At 36.2% G+C, this 18,294-nt stretch overlaps 6 protein-coding genes across 6 annotated transcripts; 4 read left to right on the top strand and 2 right to left on the bottom strand. All coding sequences in view use genetic code 12, as the record gives it.

Moving 5' to 3' along the window:
* Positions 1-65: 65 nt before the first annotated feature.
* CORT_0B03550 (hypothetical protein) lies at positions 66-539 on the top strand (the record flags this gene model as incomplete). Its single annotated transcript, XM_003867453.1, has 1 exon — positions 66-539. The coding sequence occupies one exon, from the start codon at positions 66-68 to the stop codon at positions 537-539; it is 474 nt and encodes a 157-aa protein (XP_003867501.1).
* A 2,046-nt stretch (positions 540-2,585) lies between these two features.
* On the top strand, positions 2,586-6,140 carry CORT_0B03540 (hypothetical protein; the record flags this gene model as incomplete). Its single annotated transcript, XM_003867452.1, has 1 exon — positions 2,586-6,140. The coding sequence occupies one exon, from the start codon at positions 2,586-2,588 to the stop codon at positions 6,138-6,140; it is 3,555 nt and encodes a 1,184-aa protein (XP_003867500.1).
* Positions 6,141-6,211: 71 nt separating this feature from the next.
* Positions 6,212-9,823, bottom strand: CORT_0B03530 (Bms1 GTPase; the record flags this gene model as incomplete). The annotated part of the gene is made up of 1 exon (XM_003867451.1): positions 6,212-9,823. The coding sequence occupies one exon, from the start codon at positions 9,821-9,823 to the stop codon at positions 6,212-6,214; it is 3,612 nt and encodes a 1,203-aa protein (XP_003867499.1).
* A 225-nt stretch (positions 9,824-10,048) lies between these two features.
* Positions 10,049-11,719, top strand: CORT_0B03520 (hypothetical protein; the record flags this gene model as incomplete). Its single annotated transcript, XM_003867450.1, has 1 exon — positions 10,049-11,719. The coding sequence occupies one exon, from the start codon at positions 10,049-10,051 to the stop codon at positions 11,717-11,719; it is 1,671 nt and encodes a 556-aa protein (XP_003867498.1).
* Positions 11,720-12,071: 352 nt separating this feature from the next.
* CORT_0B03510 (Flc1 protein) lies at positions 12,072-14,561 on the bottom strand (the record flags this gene model as incomplete). Its single annotated transcript, XM_003867449.1, has 1 exon — positions 12,072-14,561. The coding sequence occupies one exon, from the start codon at positions 14,559-14,561 to the stop codon at positions 12,072-12,074; it is 2,490 nt and encodes an 829-aa protein (XP_003867497.1).
* Positions 14,562-16,815: 2,254 nt separating this feature from the next.
* CORT_0B03500 (hypothetical protein) lies at positions 16,816-18,102 on the top strand (the record flags this gene model as incomplete). Its single annotated transcript, XM_003867448.1, has 1 exon — positions 16,816-18,102. The coding sequence occupies one exon, from the start codon at positions 16,816-16,818 to the stop codon at positions 18,100-18,102; it is 1,287 nt and encodes a 428-aa protein (XP_003867496.1).
* Between the last annotated feature and the right edge of the window lie 192 nt (positions 18,103-18,294).

Raw genomic sequence — 18,294 nt, 5'->3', positions numbered from 1 at the left:
AAAAAATTGTTCGAACTGACCAGCATCCAACAAAGATCAACCAACCACAATAAAATACCCTAGCAATGTCAGATATACTTCATAAGCTAAATTTCAAAGTAGCAGATGCATCATCTGAATACAAAACCAGACGCAAATACCAAATGATACGATTCTTTACATTCTCGGCTTTATCAATCTTTACATTACGTCTTATCCACAAACAAACAATAATTCGTCAATACATCCCCACATTATTCCAACAAAATCATCAACCGCCAACATCATACAATTTTACCACTGATGCTGCCGTTGCAGTTGGTGCTGGAACTTTGGCTTGTGGGTCAATTACGGGGATGTTTGTGATGGGCACTGCTTGGATTTTGGATGTGAGTAGTTTTAAAGAGTTTGGGTATAGAATGAAAGGGTTAATGGGAGGATATGAGAAAGAAAAGGCATTGAGTGAGATGGAAGTTGACGAGGAAACGAAGATGTTGCAGGATGGGTTGAATGATTTGCTTGATGGGAAGTATGATGAGAACGGCGAGGAAGAAAAGTGAAGACGGGTAAATGTGGTTTGTAAATAGGTAGGACGTTGGCTTGTACAAAGTGACAAATGTATATATACATGGTGCTAATTCCTTGTCGGAAGTTCGGTATCGATGTCTTTGTATTTATACGATTGATAGGATGTGTAGACACGGGTGCAAAAGCATAAGAATCTGACTGTTCAATAATTATGAGCTATACAGAGGACAAATAATCTCCCTCTCATTAAAAATAATGCGAGAGGTATATTCTGAACGTTGAAGTAATAGAAAAAGGTTGACGAAACAAGAAAGGATTTATCCAGTCTTTATTCTGTATTGCCATATCTCACAGTAACAAACAACGCCAACGACGAATAATGAAACACCTACAGAGAAGTAAAAATAAAAGATTATCAACGTTATTACTCTATACTATCTCTCAAAACATACATTTGCTTTCGGTGAAGTGAAGCAAATGTACAATATATTGTTCGACTATACATACATCTTAGTCTATTGGGTTTCATATCTTTGGAAGCAACAAGCTATATTATTCTCCCTATTCAGCAGTTTAGCATCAGCTACTCGTTCAAAGGCTTTTTTCGATCATGTCTGGATATTGATTGGTATCCATTTATTATATTATGCATATGCAAGTGCATATATACATATATAGCCCCCGCTCCTACGTTACGGAAATTCATCATCAAGTGACGCTCAAGTGCATATGCTATAAACAATGATGGATTCAAGTGGCATGGGACTGAATGTGAGGAATGTTACAGAAAGCCTTGGTGTTTTAAATGACAATAATCGACCCGTCGTCATTGAAAGAGAACTGTTAGCTATCAAATATTTGATAACCTGGCATCTCGTGGATAGGCATTATTCAGAATTTGTGTTTGGGCACGATATGATTTAGATTTTCGTCTATGATGCTTGTTTGAATTGTTTTGCCGAGCATACTGGGTACGTGTTCGTTTGAGATGTTTCAAAGTGGCATACATTATGAACAAAGTGCCCTTATGTTTTATCCAATCGGAAGCAAACTGTTGGGGTCAATTATTGCTCAATTTTGTTTAAATGTTGCATTTGCAAAAATTCAGACTACGTGATACTCTCAAGAATTAGGCATGGAAGTGCTTATGCATTGATTTTGCATTTTGCAATTCCATGGTTTTGAAGTCCTGGTCTAACTCTACTTTTTATTGACAAATATGTGTTTTGAATTGTTGTATGTGAACTACAATTGGAGCATTCTTGTAGATTCTCAGTTTTGGTTCTTTTTATTGTTGGAGCTTGCTGATGTGTGCTTTTGTTTCTGTACTACTGGATTTACGTTTGAGATCAGAAGACAAGGTTTGATATTACTGCAGATATGAATATTTCAATATATTCCTATGTACATTATAACCGAGGATGTGGCGCTACCGCATATAATTTGCATTTTTACGGGAACCAAACTACTGCTAAATTGGTGTGAATATTCTAGAGTGGGAGGTAAAGTTTGAGTTAGGTAGAGAATTGAAAAGGAATCAATCAAAGACTCTTATGTTATTACATTCATGTAAGTCTCTCTTCCTTTGATGAGAAATACACGTCAACATTAATTCTCCCGAGGGATAAGAAATAAAATTAATCATTCTTTTCAATCGAGCCTTTCCTTTTTGCCATCTTATATTTGCTCTATTGATATCACTTTGAGCATGTATTTGAATGAAACCCCTATCCTATTAAAATATACATATATGTAATAAAATCTTAAATGGTCCGTAACTCCCACTGTTTGTTTTGATGGCAAAATAAATTTTTTTTCCCCCTTGGAATAAATCCCCACACATTCCAATCAGTCAGTCTACATTATCCGCATGAAAGTACAAAAATCATCCGACAACTACGTACATCTTTCTTCTTACAACACCTCAAAGAACCAAATATATACTCTTATAAGAAGAAACCTTTAAAAGAGCTATCCTATTACAACTCACTATTGATCTATTTACTCACACCCACTATTGAGTAAAACTACATTTGCCCATAATCAACTTTAGATAATTTCACGTGCTACTTTCCAAAATGGCTAGATATTCCAAATCATCCAAATCAAAGGGCTTATCACAACTGGTTGTTTTACCAACTTATCAACTAGATTCAAATTTGGTTTTGCTACCAGGTATTATATACAACGTTACATTTTCTCGATTCAAAGCAGCTGCTTTGTTGTACAGGTTTAAGAATGTGGTATCTCGAGTTTCCATCATTAACAACTTGTTAGCAGAATACAACTTTGATGTCAACAGCACTAACAATACAACCAGCACTGCAGAAGGCGATAGTACCAATCCAAGTGTAATTTCGCAAGATGCAGTTGATGGTATTTCGCAATTTTACAAGTTGGAAACGGTAGTCAATGAAGACAAAGAGGATGAAACTTTATCGGGACCTATTAATGACTTTGACTGGTTGACTTTTGCCATATCTCCAAATTTGGACAAGATCTTGGAATCGAGAAACAAGGATGCAACCGATTTCGCAAATGTTGTAACGATAGTTCGCGTTGTTGGTATCGTAGATGACTCAACTAATATCAAATTAACCTTTCAAGCACTTACTCGTGGAGTAAAGGTGTCAGATTCTCGTGCCACACCACGTCCGAACGAAGCCAAGGTGGTTGTTGATTGGAATACAGAAGTGCCGGATATAAAGAATAGGTTCAAGATCTTGAGATCAAACTACAAAAAGTTGTTCAATTCTATTGAAAAGTTTCTTATTATGTACCGTGAAGCGTTAAAGAATAATGCAGCTATGGGAAGCAACAATCTTTCTTTAACCAAGGACAATTTGAATGATGATAAAAAACAAACTGACCAGGATCCAGTTAAGCAAGATTTGTTGACGTTGAACCCCTTGGCTAATGCTTTATACATGCAGTTGGCAGGTTCGAAAGACTTTAGCAAAGCATTTATGAGTTTACAACGATTATATTCTCAAATTCGTACCACTTCTTCTTCATCAGAGGATGCAAAAGTCGATGCGAAAACCTATTTGAGGTTGGTTGATTTGACAACAGCAATCTTACCATTCCCCAATTACGAAAAGTTGCGGATGTTGAACAAGTACAAAATTGACGATAGATCGGATGCAATCAATGAAATGATGTTGTTGCTAAATGATGTTTTTGGTGCCTTGAAACAAAACAACTCATTTGCCAATAACTGGTTCCATAATGAAGCATCAAACGTCCAAAGGGCAACTGTTGTATCTAATCAACTTAAATCGATTAGAGTGTTGCTTGAGGGTATGAGTAAAAGAAATCGGGCAGCGCAAAAACAACCACAATCAAATCAGCAGGCAAAGCCTTCGAATGGAGCGAACTCTAAACAATCACGCGCAAATAGCCCCAGTGAAGGTAGTGGAGAATTCGAGGAAGGTGATGATGATGAAGATGAGTTGCGCGTCATTGCTGATTTCATAAAGAATAAATTGCCAACAATTACTTCTTTATCTCCAGATTCCAAACGATTAATCCTTAAAGATTTCAAAAGAATCAAATCAGCTGCAAACTCACCAGGAGGTGGTGGGAATGCTGATTTCCATGTCATTAGAAACTATTTGGAAATTGTCATGGATATTCCATGGGATAAATATGTTAGTAAGTTCAAAACGAATAGGGAGATTGACTTGAAAGCAGCTAGATCTCAATTGGATAAAGATCATTATGGTTTGGAACATGTTAAAAGAAGACTTATTCAATACTTGGTGGTGTTGAAGTTATTAGGTATCAATGCTGCCAAGACTATTGATGAGGACAAGAGTAAATGTCCTGAAAAGAATGCAAATCAAAAGGATGCCACAGCTGGCGAACAAAATGGGATTCTTATTGCCAATGGAGATGAGACATATCGTGCAAAACAAAGGGCCCAAGACCAAGTCGACAAGTCAATGGAAGACTCTCGGTTCGAAGAAGGAGCGCTTGAAGCTATAAGAGTCACTAAAAGTAACAAATCACCCATTATTGCCCTCGCCGGACCACCAGGTATCGGTAAAACATCCATTGCTAAATCCATCGCCACATCATTGGGAAGAAACTTCCAAAGATTGTCATTGGGAGGTATTAAAGATGAAAGTGAGATCAGAGGGCATAGAAGAACCTATGTTGGTGCCATGCCGGGGCTCATTATTCAAGCTTTACGTAAAGCTGGTTGTATGAATCCGGTTATATTATTGGATGAAATTGATAAAGTTGTGGGTGGTAATTCCGGTGCTACAAAGTACAATGGTGATCCATCAGCTGCGTTATTAGAGGTATTAGATCCAGAGCAAAATAGCACTTTTATTGATCATTACTTGGGTTTCCCAGTTGATTTGTCACAAGTTATATTCATTTGTACTGCTAATGATCCATATAATATGACTAGACCACTTTTGGATCGGTTGGAATTGATTGAAATGGGTGCATACGATTATAATGAGAAATTGATTATTGGACAAAGATATCTTTTACCAAGACAAGTGAAACGTAATGGGTTCCCTGTCTCTAATGAGCACAAGATTGAAGAGTTTGTCAACATTAGTAAAGCTGCATTGAAAAAAATTATCATTGATTATACGAGAGAAGCAGGGGTTAGAAACTTTGAAAGAAAATTAGGTACATTGTGTCGTTTTAAAGCAGTTGAATATTGTGAACAATTGAATGATTCATCAAAGAATTATAATCCTCATATTGATGAAAACGATTTATCTATATACCTTGGTGTTCCATTTGCCAGCGGCGATTTCACAGCTAATGAATCCACATCGATTGGTAATTCAAGAATTGGAGTCGTTAATGGCTTATCATACAATTCAGAAGGTTCGGGATCCGTCTTGGTGTTTGAGAGTATCGGATTTGATAGGAGAACAGGAAACGATAATAGCTCCTCCGGTACTGGTGCTAATTTACACATGACAGGAAGATTAGGTGAAGTGTTGATGGAAAGTGGTAAAATCGGATTAACTTTTATCAAACTGATGATTTACAAGGATTTACTTAAATACGAAGACGAACAAGGTAAACAAAATACGTCAGCATTACTTAACAAATTCAACAATTTGGATATTCACATGCATGTACCAATGGGGGGTATCCCCAAAGATGGTCCCTCAGCTGGTGTCACTATGGCTTTACTGTTCTTGTCAGTCTTGTTGGATAAACCAGTTCCTACTGATATTGCCATGACTGGAGAAATCACCTTACGTGGATTGGTATTGCCTATTGGAGGAGTCAAGGAGAAATTACTTGGTGCTCATTTAAGTCATGGAATTAAACGTATGATTGTTCCTAGAGAAAATCGAAAGGATTTAATTGAAGAGTATTCAAAAAGTATAATGGAAGAAAAACATGAGGGAAAGAATAATGTTAAACAAGAAGGTAGTCATGATGATTTGAATTTCCTTAATCAGTTGTTGAAAGACAATGAAGAAGTTGAGTTCAAGATGGATAATGTTGAACAATTTTATTTGAAAAAGTATGGTATTCAGTTAAATTATGCTCGTGAATTTTATGATGTTATTAAGATTGTTTGGAATGAAGAAGAGGTTCTTTTGAAAGAGGAATCGAATCAAAAGAGATTACTTGAATATCGTATCTAGGCAATAAATGTTAGGAAAATGAATTACAATGAAAACTATTTTTTTAAGGCTGTAGCTAAAATTATCTCTATTTATCTTCTTTTTTTACCTCCACCTCCGTTGTTTTCATCACCGAGTCTTCTCTTTTTACCTTCCTTGGCAAAATATTCCTTCTTTCGCTCTTTTTCCTTCTCTTTTCTCAACTCTTCATTCTTGACAATCTTCTTCAACTTCTCCTTAAACTTTTCATCCTTTTTGGTCTTTCGTTTAACATCCTTTTCTTTACGAATAGTAGCAATCTTTTGCATCAAATCACGAGCCTTCTTTTCTTCGCCACCCAATACCACTGCCCTCTTGTTCATATAACTTTGTTTCTTTTGTGGTTTCATTTGATGAATTTGAGACTTGAATGGTAAATCAGCTTGAATCGATTTTGGTACTCTCAATGGATTAAATCTTCTTTCAACTCGTTCAATTTTCTTGTATTGAGAATCATCTTGTAACGGAGTAGCAATGTTGTTTTCAGCACGTACTTGTCCCGTTAATCTCATACCTTTCCATTCGGAATGATGGCTCAATAGCAATGATGTAACGGGGTTGTAAAATTTCTTGATTTTGATGGGGTACCAAGTCTTGAGAAAAATGGTATCCGACATCAAGATCTTGTCTTCAAAAGTAGCTCGGAAATATCCATCCGGTTTAGATAATGCTCGTTTGATTTCTCCTCGAATTCCACTAACCGTTCTAATTTGAGCTCCTTCAAATTTAGCAACTTCTAAAGCATTGGAAAACATATCCTTGATAAATGCAGTATTTCGATAAATCTTATATGGATGACCAACCAATTTCAATTTCTTGACAATTTCAACTGACGAATTTACGTCTTCAACGATACCAGTTGCAGCTACTCTAAAAGACCCAGTGGTTGATTTATTATCAACAATATTGAACCCTACAAATGTAGTGTTTGGAGCAACTAATGGACCATAGAATGATGCAAAGCAATAAGCATGCTCAGGAGTGTATTTCAACATTCTGTTTCTTGTTCTTGAATCAGATGTGGTGTATATGGGTAATGTTTGAAATCGACGCCACCCCAATGATAAAATTAACGGATCCTGAGATTTCAAAATCTTCTTGTGCCATCTATGTCTTCTGATTCTTGAATTCATAATACCGAATCTCATTTCAGTAGCCAATAATCCACCAAGAATCAATGGATATTCAGGAGTGAAATTTTCAACAAATTCACAAGGCAATGAATTGAAAACAATCTTGACATATGATCCAGCACGATACCCTTCGATTTTGATTCGTTGTTGCTGATCCATTTCTTCATATTGAGCCTTGTTAATTTCCAATTGCTTGGCCATTTTATTTTTTTGAAATTCATACCAGGTTTCAGCTTCAGTGTCACCTTCAGGGTCATCTGCGCCAAATTCACGATCTTCTTCTTCTTCAAATTGAGTTTTCAATTTGGCCTTTTTGGCGGCGTTTAATTGACGTTTTTGATCAACTGTAAGGTTCTCATCTTGTTCAAGTGCGTCTTCTTCTCCTTCGGCTTGTTCCTCGGCGTCAAAGTCAGCAAAATCGTCACCTTCATCACCTTCGTCATCATCGTCGTCACTTCCAGCAGCCGCTTTTCCATTTAACGACTTTTGACCACCTTCTTCATCTTCCAAGTCTTCAAAATCTCCATATAATTCTTCATCTTCGTCGCCTTCACCTGCTTCATCTGCTTCGCCATTTTCATTTTCATCATCGTTCAATTTTGGTGCAGTCAATAATCTCTTTTTCAAAATAGTATACCCATTCTCATACTCCTCATCACTATCATCTTCATTATTTGCTGAGAATTTTTTTCTCAATTCCTCGACTGGTGGAAATTTGGGCCTTAAGCTATCCAAATCCTCACTCAGTTCCTTTACATCCTTCTTCTTGAAAAAATCTCCATCATCTTGCTCAATATCCTCTTCTTCCTCATCGTCATCATCAACTTCACCCATCCATCTTTTGATGGCATCGGCAGGGTCTATATTTGTCATGTAGATCAATTTGTTGATATCCCATTTTCTCTTGCTAGATCCTTTCAATCTGGAAGCTGCAGCTTTGTACGAACTGTCATCTTCGTCTGAAGAAAGTGCTGAATCTTCAACGTATTCCAATTCCTTGTCATTATACTTGTTAGCATCAAACTCAACCTCAACCAATCTAGGCTCTCTTTCATCATCTTCAAAATCGTCTTCACCTTCTTCGTCAGATTCAACATCGTCAAATTCGTCATCTTCTGAAACTGATTTTCCATAAACTCTAGCTTTCCTCATTGATGTTCTACCAGTATCAACAATAGTCTCTTCATTATCATCATCATCGACATCAGATAAAAGCCCGTGTTCTTCTTCGCTCTCATCACTACCATGCGATACTTCGTTTCTCAATGCACTTGAATTTGAAAACAATTGTAAACCTGGACCTTCTTCAAATCGTTCTGCCATGGTTTTAGCAACATCTTGTAAATTAGTAACCATAGTTTCACCTTCTCCCTTGATTTCACCATCTTCATTATTAGCATTAAAACTTTCCTTATCACCAACATCTATATAAACAGCATCTTTATCAACAAGAACTCCACCAACATCAGACATTGGTGCGTATATGATCTTTTGTTTATCTTCCAATCTTTTTCTTCTTCTTGTCGTCTTAGCTAAAGGTTCGCCCAGTTCAGCAGCAGCCTTAATTCTTTCCCTTTCTAATTCTTCCAAACGTTGTTCGAAATATGGCGTGGGACAAGGATCAGGTAATTTCTCCACTGATGATACTGTATAATCACCAACACCAGCAATGTGGATATTAGCATCTTGATAAGGTAATGGAGTACCATGAAGGTACCCGTAAATGGCCACTTTTCGATCACATTTAGGATTTTCAGCAATCAATTGCGGATGAGTTAGATCAGTGATTCGATCACCCAACAAGTAAGGGTGTTCATTTCTCCATTTCAAAGGTCTAAACTTCATAACCGATATAAACCTACTCAAGTTGAGAATTTCTCGATCAGGATAACGACCATTAATGACACCTGAGAGGTAAAATAATTTAGCACCCTGATAAACTTCAGTCCAAAATCTATGTTTCAATCTCTTTTTCGATGTTCTTAAAGTTGATTGTGATTTGAAAAGATCTAAATGAGTAGCTACTCCTAATACTCTAGGCATACCATGATGTTGAGCAATGTTTAAAAACTCCATTGTTTCCATTTCCAATCCATAGTTTCCATCGATTAAAAGAAGTACTAAATCGGCAATCTTGGCCACGTCAATCATTGAGTTCAAATCATTATTCACTTCAATAAAAGTCAATCGTCTTCTTTTTCCACTAACCACAGTTATGGGCCCTTTAATTTCAGTCAATGTTGTCTTTGTCAATCGTCTAATTAATGATTTAATCAAGGTTGATTTCCCAGTACCTGGTGGTCCAACAACGGCAACTATGACTGGTGGTGGATCATCATCAGGGGTACGGTCAACCATGGGCACGTGTAATTTACGTTCATTAACATCATGTGATCTTCTTGCCATTCTTTCCAATTTTCGTGGTGCTGCTACTGCAAATGCCTTTTTATTTTGACCATTTTGATGTAGTTTCTTTTTGGCTCCTGTCTTCTTGGTGGCTCCTCTATGAGCCTTATTGGACTGTTGCTCCATTATGAGAAACTATCTGGTTATGGTTAACTCAATGTGATCGATGAAGGGTTGTACAGAAAGAGCGTTTTGTTCCTATATGAAGATTTTTTTGTCTCAATCCTCATCGCTTTACCATTCACTTTTGTGTCATATCATCACCATCCTCATTTTGCAACATTACAAACAAAGCATCACATCTATAATCTATAGACTTTCTTCACATACATATATACCTGTCAGACTAACATGAATCCCTATTCACAGCACGTTTGCCTACTACTATCCTTACTACTATCCTTACTACTATTCTTCCCTCAGCCAACACATTCTATCTGGTACTTCAACCATCATAAAATATGTAATCCAACAACAACATCATCATCATCATCATCATCAAAGCCATTCACAGGATTCAAGATTATCCGCCAATACAAAATCTCCGGTTATAATCCACCCGTATCGATGCACTTCCTAACTATAGCTCATTGTAATGAGGGAAAAGTGGATTATAAGAAAGTAGTTCGAACTCAATCTAATAAATTTATTGATTGGGATGTTCCTTTTTGTTTATTGAAGCCAAAGATAAGCGAAAGGGTAGTTGGGTTGAATCAGGTCCCCACTCGTGATAATGAGGTTTTAGGTAATGCAAAGTCTAGTAGGTTGAATGAAATTGGATCATCGACGATTGGAAATCAAAAATACCCAAATGTAACGCAGGGACGAGCTAATAGTAATGAACAACATGTGGCATCGACGACAACAAATACCATGAGTAATATTTTACAAACTATGAAACATAAATCTATCCAAATCAATGAATTGATACGTAAGAAATTTGACCTAACAATGGAGAAATTAACAAATGGTAAATGGATAGAATATAGTGGCAAGAACAAAAACATCCATTTCCAACAACACGGCTCTACATCGTCAGTTGGTGAATACAGTAAGCTAGACGGCTCCACCCCTCAACAATCTCCTGCGGCAGTATCCCCACTTCATACAGCACTAACTCAAGAAATTAACAACTTGATATGTTTCAAAATGGCAAGACGTAAACGGTACGCTAAACGCAAAATATCATTTTTTATGCCATATACATTTGTTGGTGGATTGTTTGAATGTTTAATTCCCTTGGATCAAAAACATCAAATACTTGAATCATTTTTAAAAAATAATCAAAACGATCAGCACCATCGTCTGTCAGTGCGGTCACTGTCAGGTGATCAATTCTTCATGGTTCTGCAAAATTTCCAAATTAAATGTGACCCACATCTTTCAAGACCTATATCGCCCTTAATTGCTGAAGATTCGACAAAACAGTGGTTCGAAAATAAGTTTCACCATCTACTCAACCCCAAATTCATTCAGACTATACCTTACCTAACCACAACAACAACAACGACTTCAACGGCTTCAACATCACCGTTTTCACCATTGCATCTCCTCACTACCCCATTGAAATTAATTGGATTTCCTCTATGGAATTCACAATCTAATAATCTAGTATACTCATCCTCTGTTGATGCCACCTGGGACAGCAAAATTGACGTTAATGAGGATTACAATTACAACGATGTCGATTTACATGTGATTAGTAAAATGGTGGCATATCTGGCTAACCTATTAAATCAATTGATTGCACCATTGGATTTTAATTCGTTGGTTAAGGGGTATAATCGAGCCAATATAAAAGAACGAAATCCATCATTGGTTGATTCTGGGAGTGGTCGTGATTCTGATGATCAGGAGATACGGCTGCTGCCGACTGATGAAAAGCCGCATCCAAATCACATATTTGATGTTTTATCATGGGATCAAAAAGTCAGTTATTGGTTAGCTTCGTCAAACGATAGTTGTATCAATCGAATTTTGTTACGGATTGAATCTGGCTGGGATAAATTAAACCTTGATTAATCATCCACATATATGAATCTACTACTTACAAGAATACACTTTGCATTTCATGAAAAACCTTTGTAAAATAAATTTTATTGTTTAACGAGTGGAAGGGTAATCTAAAACGAAGCTTCCCTTTTCTTCCCTCTTTGTGTTGTCCTATAAAAAGAAACCGTCGATATATCTAATAATACAATGAATGAAATTTGTTGTTGTTCTTTGAAAACCGGATGGGAAAGTGACCTACAGTGTAGCGTTATCGACTTCATTTTCCATAAAAAAGCACTTGAAAAAAAGTGACCTCCGAAATATTGGTGCTTCACCTTCCTCATTTCTGTTTCTATCTCTATCCTTTGTCCCTGTCCCACACTCAAAGAATATTCAATGTGTTGGTGGGATTCGATCTAACCAAATTGGATGTAGTACTCCCATTACGCGCATGTCCATTAGTTGCCTCACTGTCATCATGTACTGGATTTGGTCTTTGGAATTGCTGTTGTTGGTGAGTACTTGGTGTAAAGTCTAATTTATCATTTGAATCTTCTTCATCATAATCGTCGTCGTAATGTAATGTGTCACTGATTCTGGTGATGTTGGCTTCATCACTACTACCACTGTGATGTTTCTTGACACTTTTTTTCTTTGACAATTTCCTTGCAAGTTTATTCTTCCATTCACCAAATGTTGAGGTTGCACCTGCTGCCCCTGCTGTCCCTGCTGCTTCTGCTTCTGCTGCTCCTCCAGCGTTGTGCCCATGTTCATCGGAATACACTGACTCCGATTCAATTATGTCGTCACCATTATTGGGCCTATTATTTGGTCTAATATGATCTGGCGTAGTAGATGATGATACCTCATTCTCTTCTTTAGATACATCGTGCAATTTATACATTTGTGATTCCCAATCAGCCGAATGGTCTTGAGCTGCAATACCCAATGCTGCCAATTCATTACCTCCAGCATTGCCACTTTTTTCTGTGAAATAGGTTGATTGACGATTGCTCTTATCTTTAATTGATGATTTTCTTTGAAACGAAAAACGATCATCCTTAGCTGGAGCAAATCTGGCATCGGGATTCTTGCTCAATACTGAAAACAATGAAAGGGCAATGATGAAAATCAACAATACAAATGAAAATGCTGCATTGAGGATGAAAAACACCCAACCCATAATTGAAGCAACTTGTGCTGGTTGGCCAAAAATATCGGAAAAGAATAAGAACAAAAATGAATTGATTGTAGTAACAATGGCAATCATATAGTTCAAAATATTTGTTGGTTTATTGAAGAATGGTTTAAGCCAAAACAATACAATAGTGTATGCCAAATCAGCAATGAAAATAGGCCAAACGGAAACTTTACCACCGATTGAGCCTTGACAAAAGGCAATGAAAATACCTTTGAATACATTATATCCAAGTAAAACCATTCCAAACCAATAGTACTCAGCATGAAACATTGTGTAGCAAAAACCATACTTCTCCAAAGTCTTTTGTTCACCATACAACAATGCAGCTGGGTTATTAAACTTGCGACGTGACAATTGTCCAATACGTACAACATTGTAAAAACTCCAACCAAACACAATAATCATCAAAAGAAGGAATAATACTGCCAATACAACAACGGCACCAGAATCAACTCTAGTAAACTCCCATAATGAGAAAATTGTCAATTGAGTTGATCCAATCCAAATGTATCTCAATATTGATCCTTTAACAACGCTACTGAAGTTAGATCTGAACATGGAAAAACTGCGGGGATTTAATTTGCCTGATCTTGTTAACAAAACCACAATGGATTTGGAAAAAATCAATAAAGCGACAAGCAAATATCCAATGAGGACAAACCAAGTATATCCGGTAGGGACAATTGAAGTTGATTCAATATGTGAGTTGTGGCCAATTCTCCTGATACCACGTAAAACAATCAAATATGTATTTGAATGTAAGGAATAATCCAATCCACGTTTGGCATAATCAATCACTTTTTTACCCAAATAAAACGATTCATACTCCAATGAACGTTTACTCTTTTGCACAAGAATTTGCTCAGTTTCTCCAATGAAATAAGTTGTTGGCGTTCCACCAGTCAGTTGAACATACCATCTGAAAATTTGTTGCATAAACTTGATTCGAATCAAACCCATTGACCAAGCTAAATTCTCAGCCCATGCACTTGCAATTGGTGGCATTCTTTCCACTGCTTGCATGGATACAACAACAACACTTTGGAAATAAAGGAAAAGGGAAACAGCATTGGCAGCAATATGAGAAGCAGCATTGGAATTTCCAAAGGTGGACAACATGGCGGCAATAAGTAAACCTAAACCAGCAATAACAGCAGTAGCCCATTTAACCCCAGTTTGGCTAACTGTTTTACCATTAGTGAAACTAGCTTGAAGACAGGATACCTGTTCACCGGTTGATCGATCACGAACAACAACTTTAACCACAGCATCAATATCAGGAACTTGATAAGCAATACCAGGAATTTCTCTAGTATAAGTTGAACTAATATATTCAACGGAATCTACTTTCAACTGCCCTGGATAAAGAGGACAAAATTGCTTCCATCCTATATCACATAAATCAACATCTTTTTCAATAATTAGAAATCCATAAGCATAGACTTGAACATGAGCAAGAACCTTACCCGAAATCTCGGTATTTAAATCCAAAGTATATCGTAAAGAGCGATCATCCGGATTAAAAGTAACATTAAATGTTTGTGGTGAGATTTGTGAGTTATCCATACATGTCACCAAAGAAGATGCAGATAATTTTCTCCTAGCATAGGTGGGTGATACAAATAGACATAATATGAATGTGAATAAAACCAGAAACTGTTTATATAGCATCCTGGTGGGTTGTATTATATCTCTTGGGTTTGTTTTGAGGGCGTTGTATTGTCTTGGCTTGGAAAAGCTTGGTTATAATATCTCAAAAAAAGGGGGGTTGTTGGAAGACAAAAAGTAGCTATAGCGAGTGGAGTGTGGTGTGGTTAGTAGGGTTGATGAGTAGGTATGTCGCGGTGAGTAGGGTGAGAAGGTAGGTAAATAAGGTTACGTTTAGCTTGTTTGAGTTGAGTTTTGTTGTGTTGTGTTGTGATTTTGGTTGTAAAACTTTCATCAAACAAAGAAAGGAGGAGGAGGAGGAGGAAGAAGAAAAGAAAAAAAAATTTATGGAAAAAGTCGTGTATTTCACCACAACTTGTGATAAAGACAACAATTGGCAACCACAGCCTATTGTTTTGAAATTGTGCCACCATCGAATTCACACACACTTTTAGTGTAATTGTAGTTCGAATTGAGAGCTTACAGCCCACTTGTATCTGAGTAAGTGGATTACAAACTCAACCCAGATGAAGCTGTATATTGCTAATGTTTTTTGTTGTAAGATGTGTTTTTATCTCTCAAATGTTTAATAATAGAACAAAGAGACAACAAGAAATTTTGATTTTGATTTTAATTTTTTAAACTTTTTGATTTAAGGGGGTTGAGGCGGACATCATCATCATACACTTACCATGTAGTCTAAAAGTGTAGTTGTATTACTACACCCTCGAGGAAACGGAAGCAACTTCAGATATGCTATTAGTACTCCTACAAGTTTCTATTATTACCGTGCTTAGTTGAAGATAGTGTAGAGAGCTTGTTTTAAAACATAAAAAGAAAAAGCAGACATCGGTTTAGTCGGAGGTGCTTTGATGAAACGGGCTTAGCACAAAGTGTTGAGAAGAACGAAAGAAAAAAGGTCGTGTAAATGCATTAATTATATTTTTTATGACATGTTCAAAAAGCACAAGTTGTAAAGCATCAAAGTTCAACACCCAATTGTAACCTGATTCTGCTCCTTTTCCTCTACACTTGTGTGTTGCAACAGGTATACAATATTGCAGATTTACTTGACATTGCTTGTGTATCCCATACACGACCCTTCTTCCCTTACTTAGTTAGTTTTTGTTTATTGTTTTTTAGCTACTCTGATTTTGTGTTGTACACGTGCAAAACTACGCGTATCTCACATAACAAAACAAACCAAACACATCAATTGGCATCAGTATGCAGCCATACATATATACAAAACAAGCAAACAAACAACAACAACAGCAATAGCAGTAACAATAACAATGAGATCCTACTCTCATCAATTGCACATCCAATTGAAGCTGTTGTTATTGATGTTGTTTGTTTAACGCACAGAACACAATATCTACTCTTCACACCTATAAACACAGTGTTAATAACAGAATAACTGTTCCTGAAAAGTCCACCTTTGTATTTGTATTTTCCTAAACACGACTATTACTAATTTCTTTGCAACCAACCAACAGAACAATACTCTTTCTTGATCAATTTTATAATTAAAGCAGTCTCTCAGCATATCGGTATGTAATCAATATATCTACTAGCAATAATCCTAAATATAATCCCCAACTTCAAATGGTGCACCGGCTTTATACTTTACATCTCTCCTTCTGGTCTATAATAGTAGAATAGCAGCCCCGCTATAAGTTTGTTACAGTTGATGATTATTGTCGTGCGCAATCTTACGATTCTGGGAAGCGCAAAAGTCAAATAGTGAAAGAGTTAGTATGCAGGATGGATCAATTTTTTTGTTATGCTTTAGCTACAAAGCAGCATAGAGATACTGGGAACTTCAATTCACAAACAGCTGCAAAGGTGTTAGGTCTTTTACAGGATACTTGTTACAAATCAAATGTCCAACAGCTCTAGTTAGGCTAATAGAAAGTTGATGTATACTGCAACTTTCTGTTAATTGTCATTACTTTTTTGTATTGTCATAGCAAGAATGTGAGGGACACACAACAAACAGAAAAATTCTTTTAACTTTACAAAAAACCATTCAACAACGACAATAACAAACCACAAGAACAAAGACGTCAACTTCAATAACATCTATTATCGGTACACATATATCGAACTTCTCAGTTTCATATCAGCTATTTCGTACATGTGCCACTCAATATTTGTATTGTACTTACTTTGATAGCAATCCCCACACACATTTTAAAGACAGTCATTCTACTAGATTAGACATTTACAACCAATTACAATAAATAGATTTTGGACACGCAGACGTATTACACTTATGGCCAACTATATCAAAGATATTGAAGAAATACCCTGTCTAAAACCACCACAAGAAACTTTTGTTGATGATCCAACTTCTTTAAAAGACATTCATTTGGATGAGTTAACATTTGACTTAAGCAATGGATTAAAGACGATAAACAATTTACATATACTACATGTCGTTTATATTTATGCGCTGTTTATTAAATTTATTATCAAATTACAAGAGCATCCACAACTTTATGATAAATTTAGACAACAACTATTGCAACAATTGGAAGAAGAAGCGAGTCAATCATTGAAGATGAATGGAAATAAGACAAACAATGAGACAGACGTTGCTTCTACTTCTGCTGATGCTGCTGCCACATCTTCATTAGAATCACCTCCAATTTCTAACTCTAATTCAACATCCACTACCAATACTTTGGACTCATCTACAACAACGTTAAATACTGATGAACTTAGTGATAAGTCAACACCAACTGTAACTGCTACTACTCAGATAGATGATGATGATGATGGGAAAACAGATGTTGGCGAATATACGAATGGAAGCGGGTTATCCGATATTGTGTTAGAAAGAAGTGATAGTGATGAGGTTATGTTTAATGATGAAAATATTGACAATATCAACTTTAATTACAGCAGCAATGGAGAAAATAATGAAGATGGTGGTTCATCTCCAGGTAACTATATTCCCATTGAGACACTACTTGAAAATTTTAAACTAAATGATCCTAACCCGTCAAAGGAGGATATCACCATGACCAATCTGAATATTTACACCACCAACTTTTCAAAATCAATAATATCAGAAATTGAATATGCACAAAGAGTTAACCATTCCACTCAATTAAGTAAAGTTTTCCAATTGATCAAAACACCAAATTTACCCATTGATCAATTCCTATTACGAATAAAACAGTACTCACCATCAATTTCCATCCCAGCATATCTTCATTCAATATTTATCTTGTTTAAATTGACCACCTTACTTTCGCTGGTTACATTAACAACAAACAATTCATATCGATTCATAGTTGGTGCTTTAAGAACATGTACCAAGCTCCTTGATGACATTTATCAAAAACAACTGAATTTCACTCATGTTGTTGGAGTGAATCTACGTGATTTATCGAAAATGGAAGTCAATTTCTGTTATTTGATTAATTTTAATTTTAATTTACAATGTTTGGATAAAACTTTAATTAGGTTTTTGAAATTCGAGTTTGTGAAATTGTGTCAGTTTGTGAAACTGGAATTGAATGATGTTTATAACGAAGTGGTCGACAGTTTTTGAGAGAAACTAAAGTGGTGTGTTGTGGGATTGCAACCCACTTTCTCTTTTTCAACTTTGATTGCATTTATTACGATTATGATGAGTATGATGAGTATGATTTAAACACTTATTTAGACATTAAAATAAAGAATATACGAATGAATCAAAATATCTCAATACAAAAAGAAACGAAAATGAAAGTGAAAGGAAGCA

This window comes from Candida orthopsilosis (genome assembly GCF_000315875.1).
Source record: "Candida orthopsilosis Co 90-125, chromosome 2 draft sequence".
In the NCBI taxonomy this organism is placed as follows: Eukaryota; Fungi; Ascomycota; class Pichiomycetes; order Serinales; family Debaryomycetaceae; genus Lodderomyces; species Lodderomyces orthopsilosis.
Note: the sequence above shows the minus strand (reverse complement) of the source record. Positions and strands in the feature narration are given on the sequence as shown.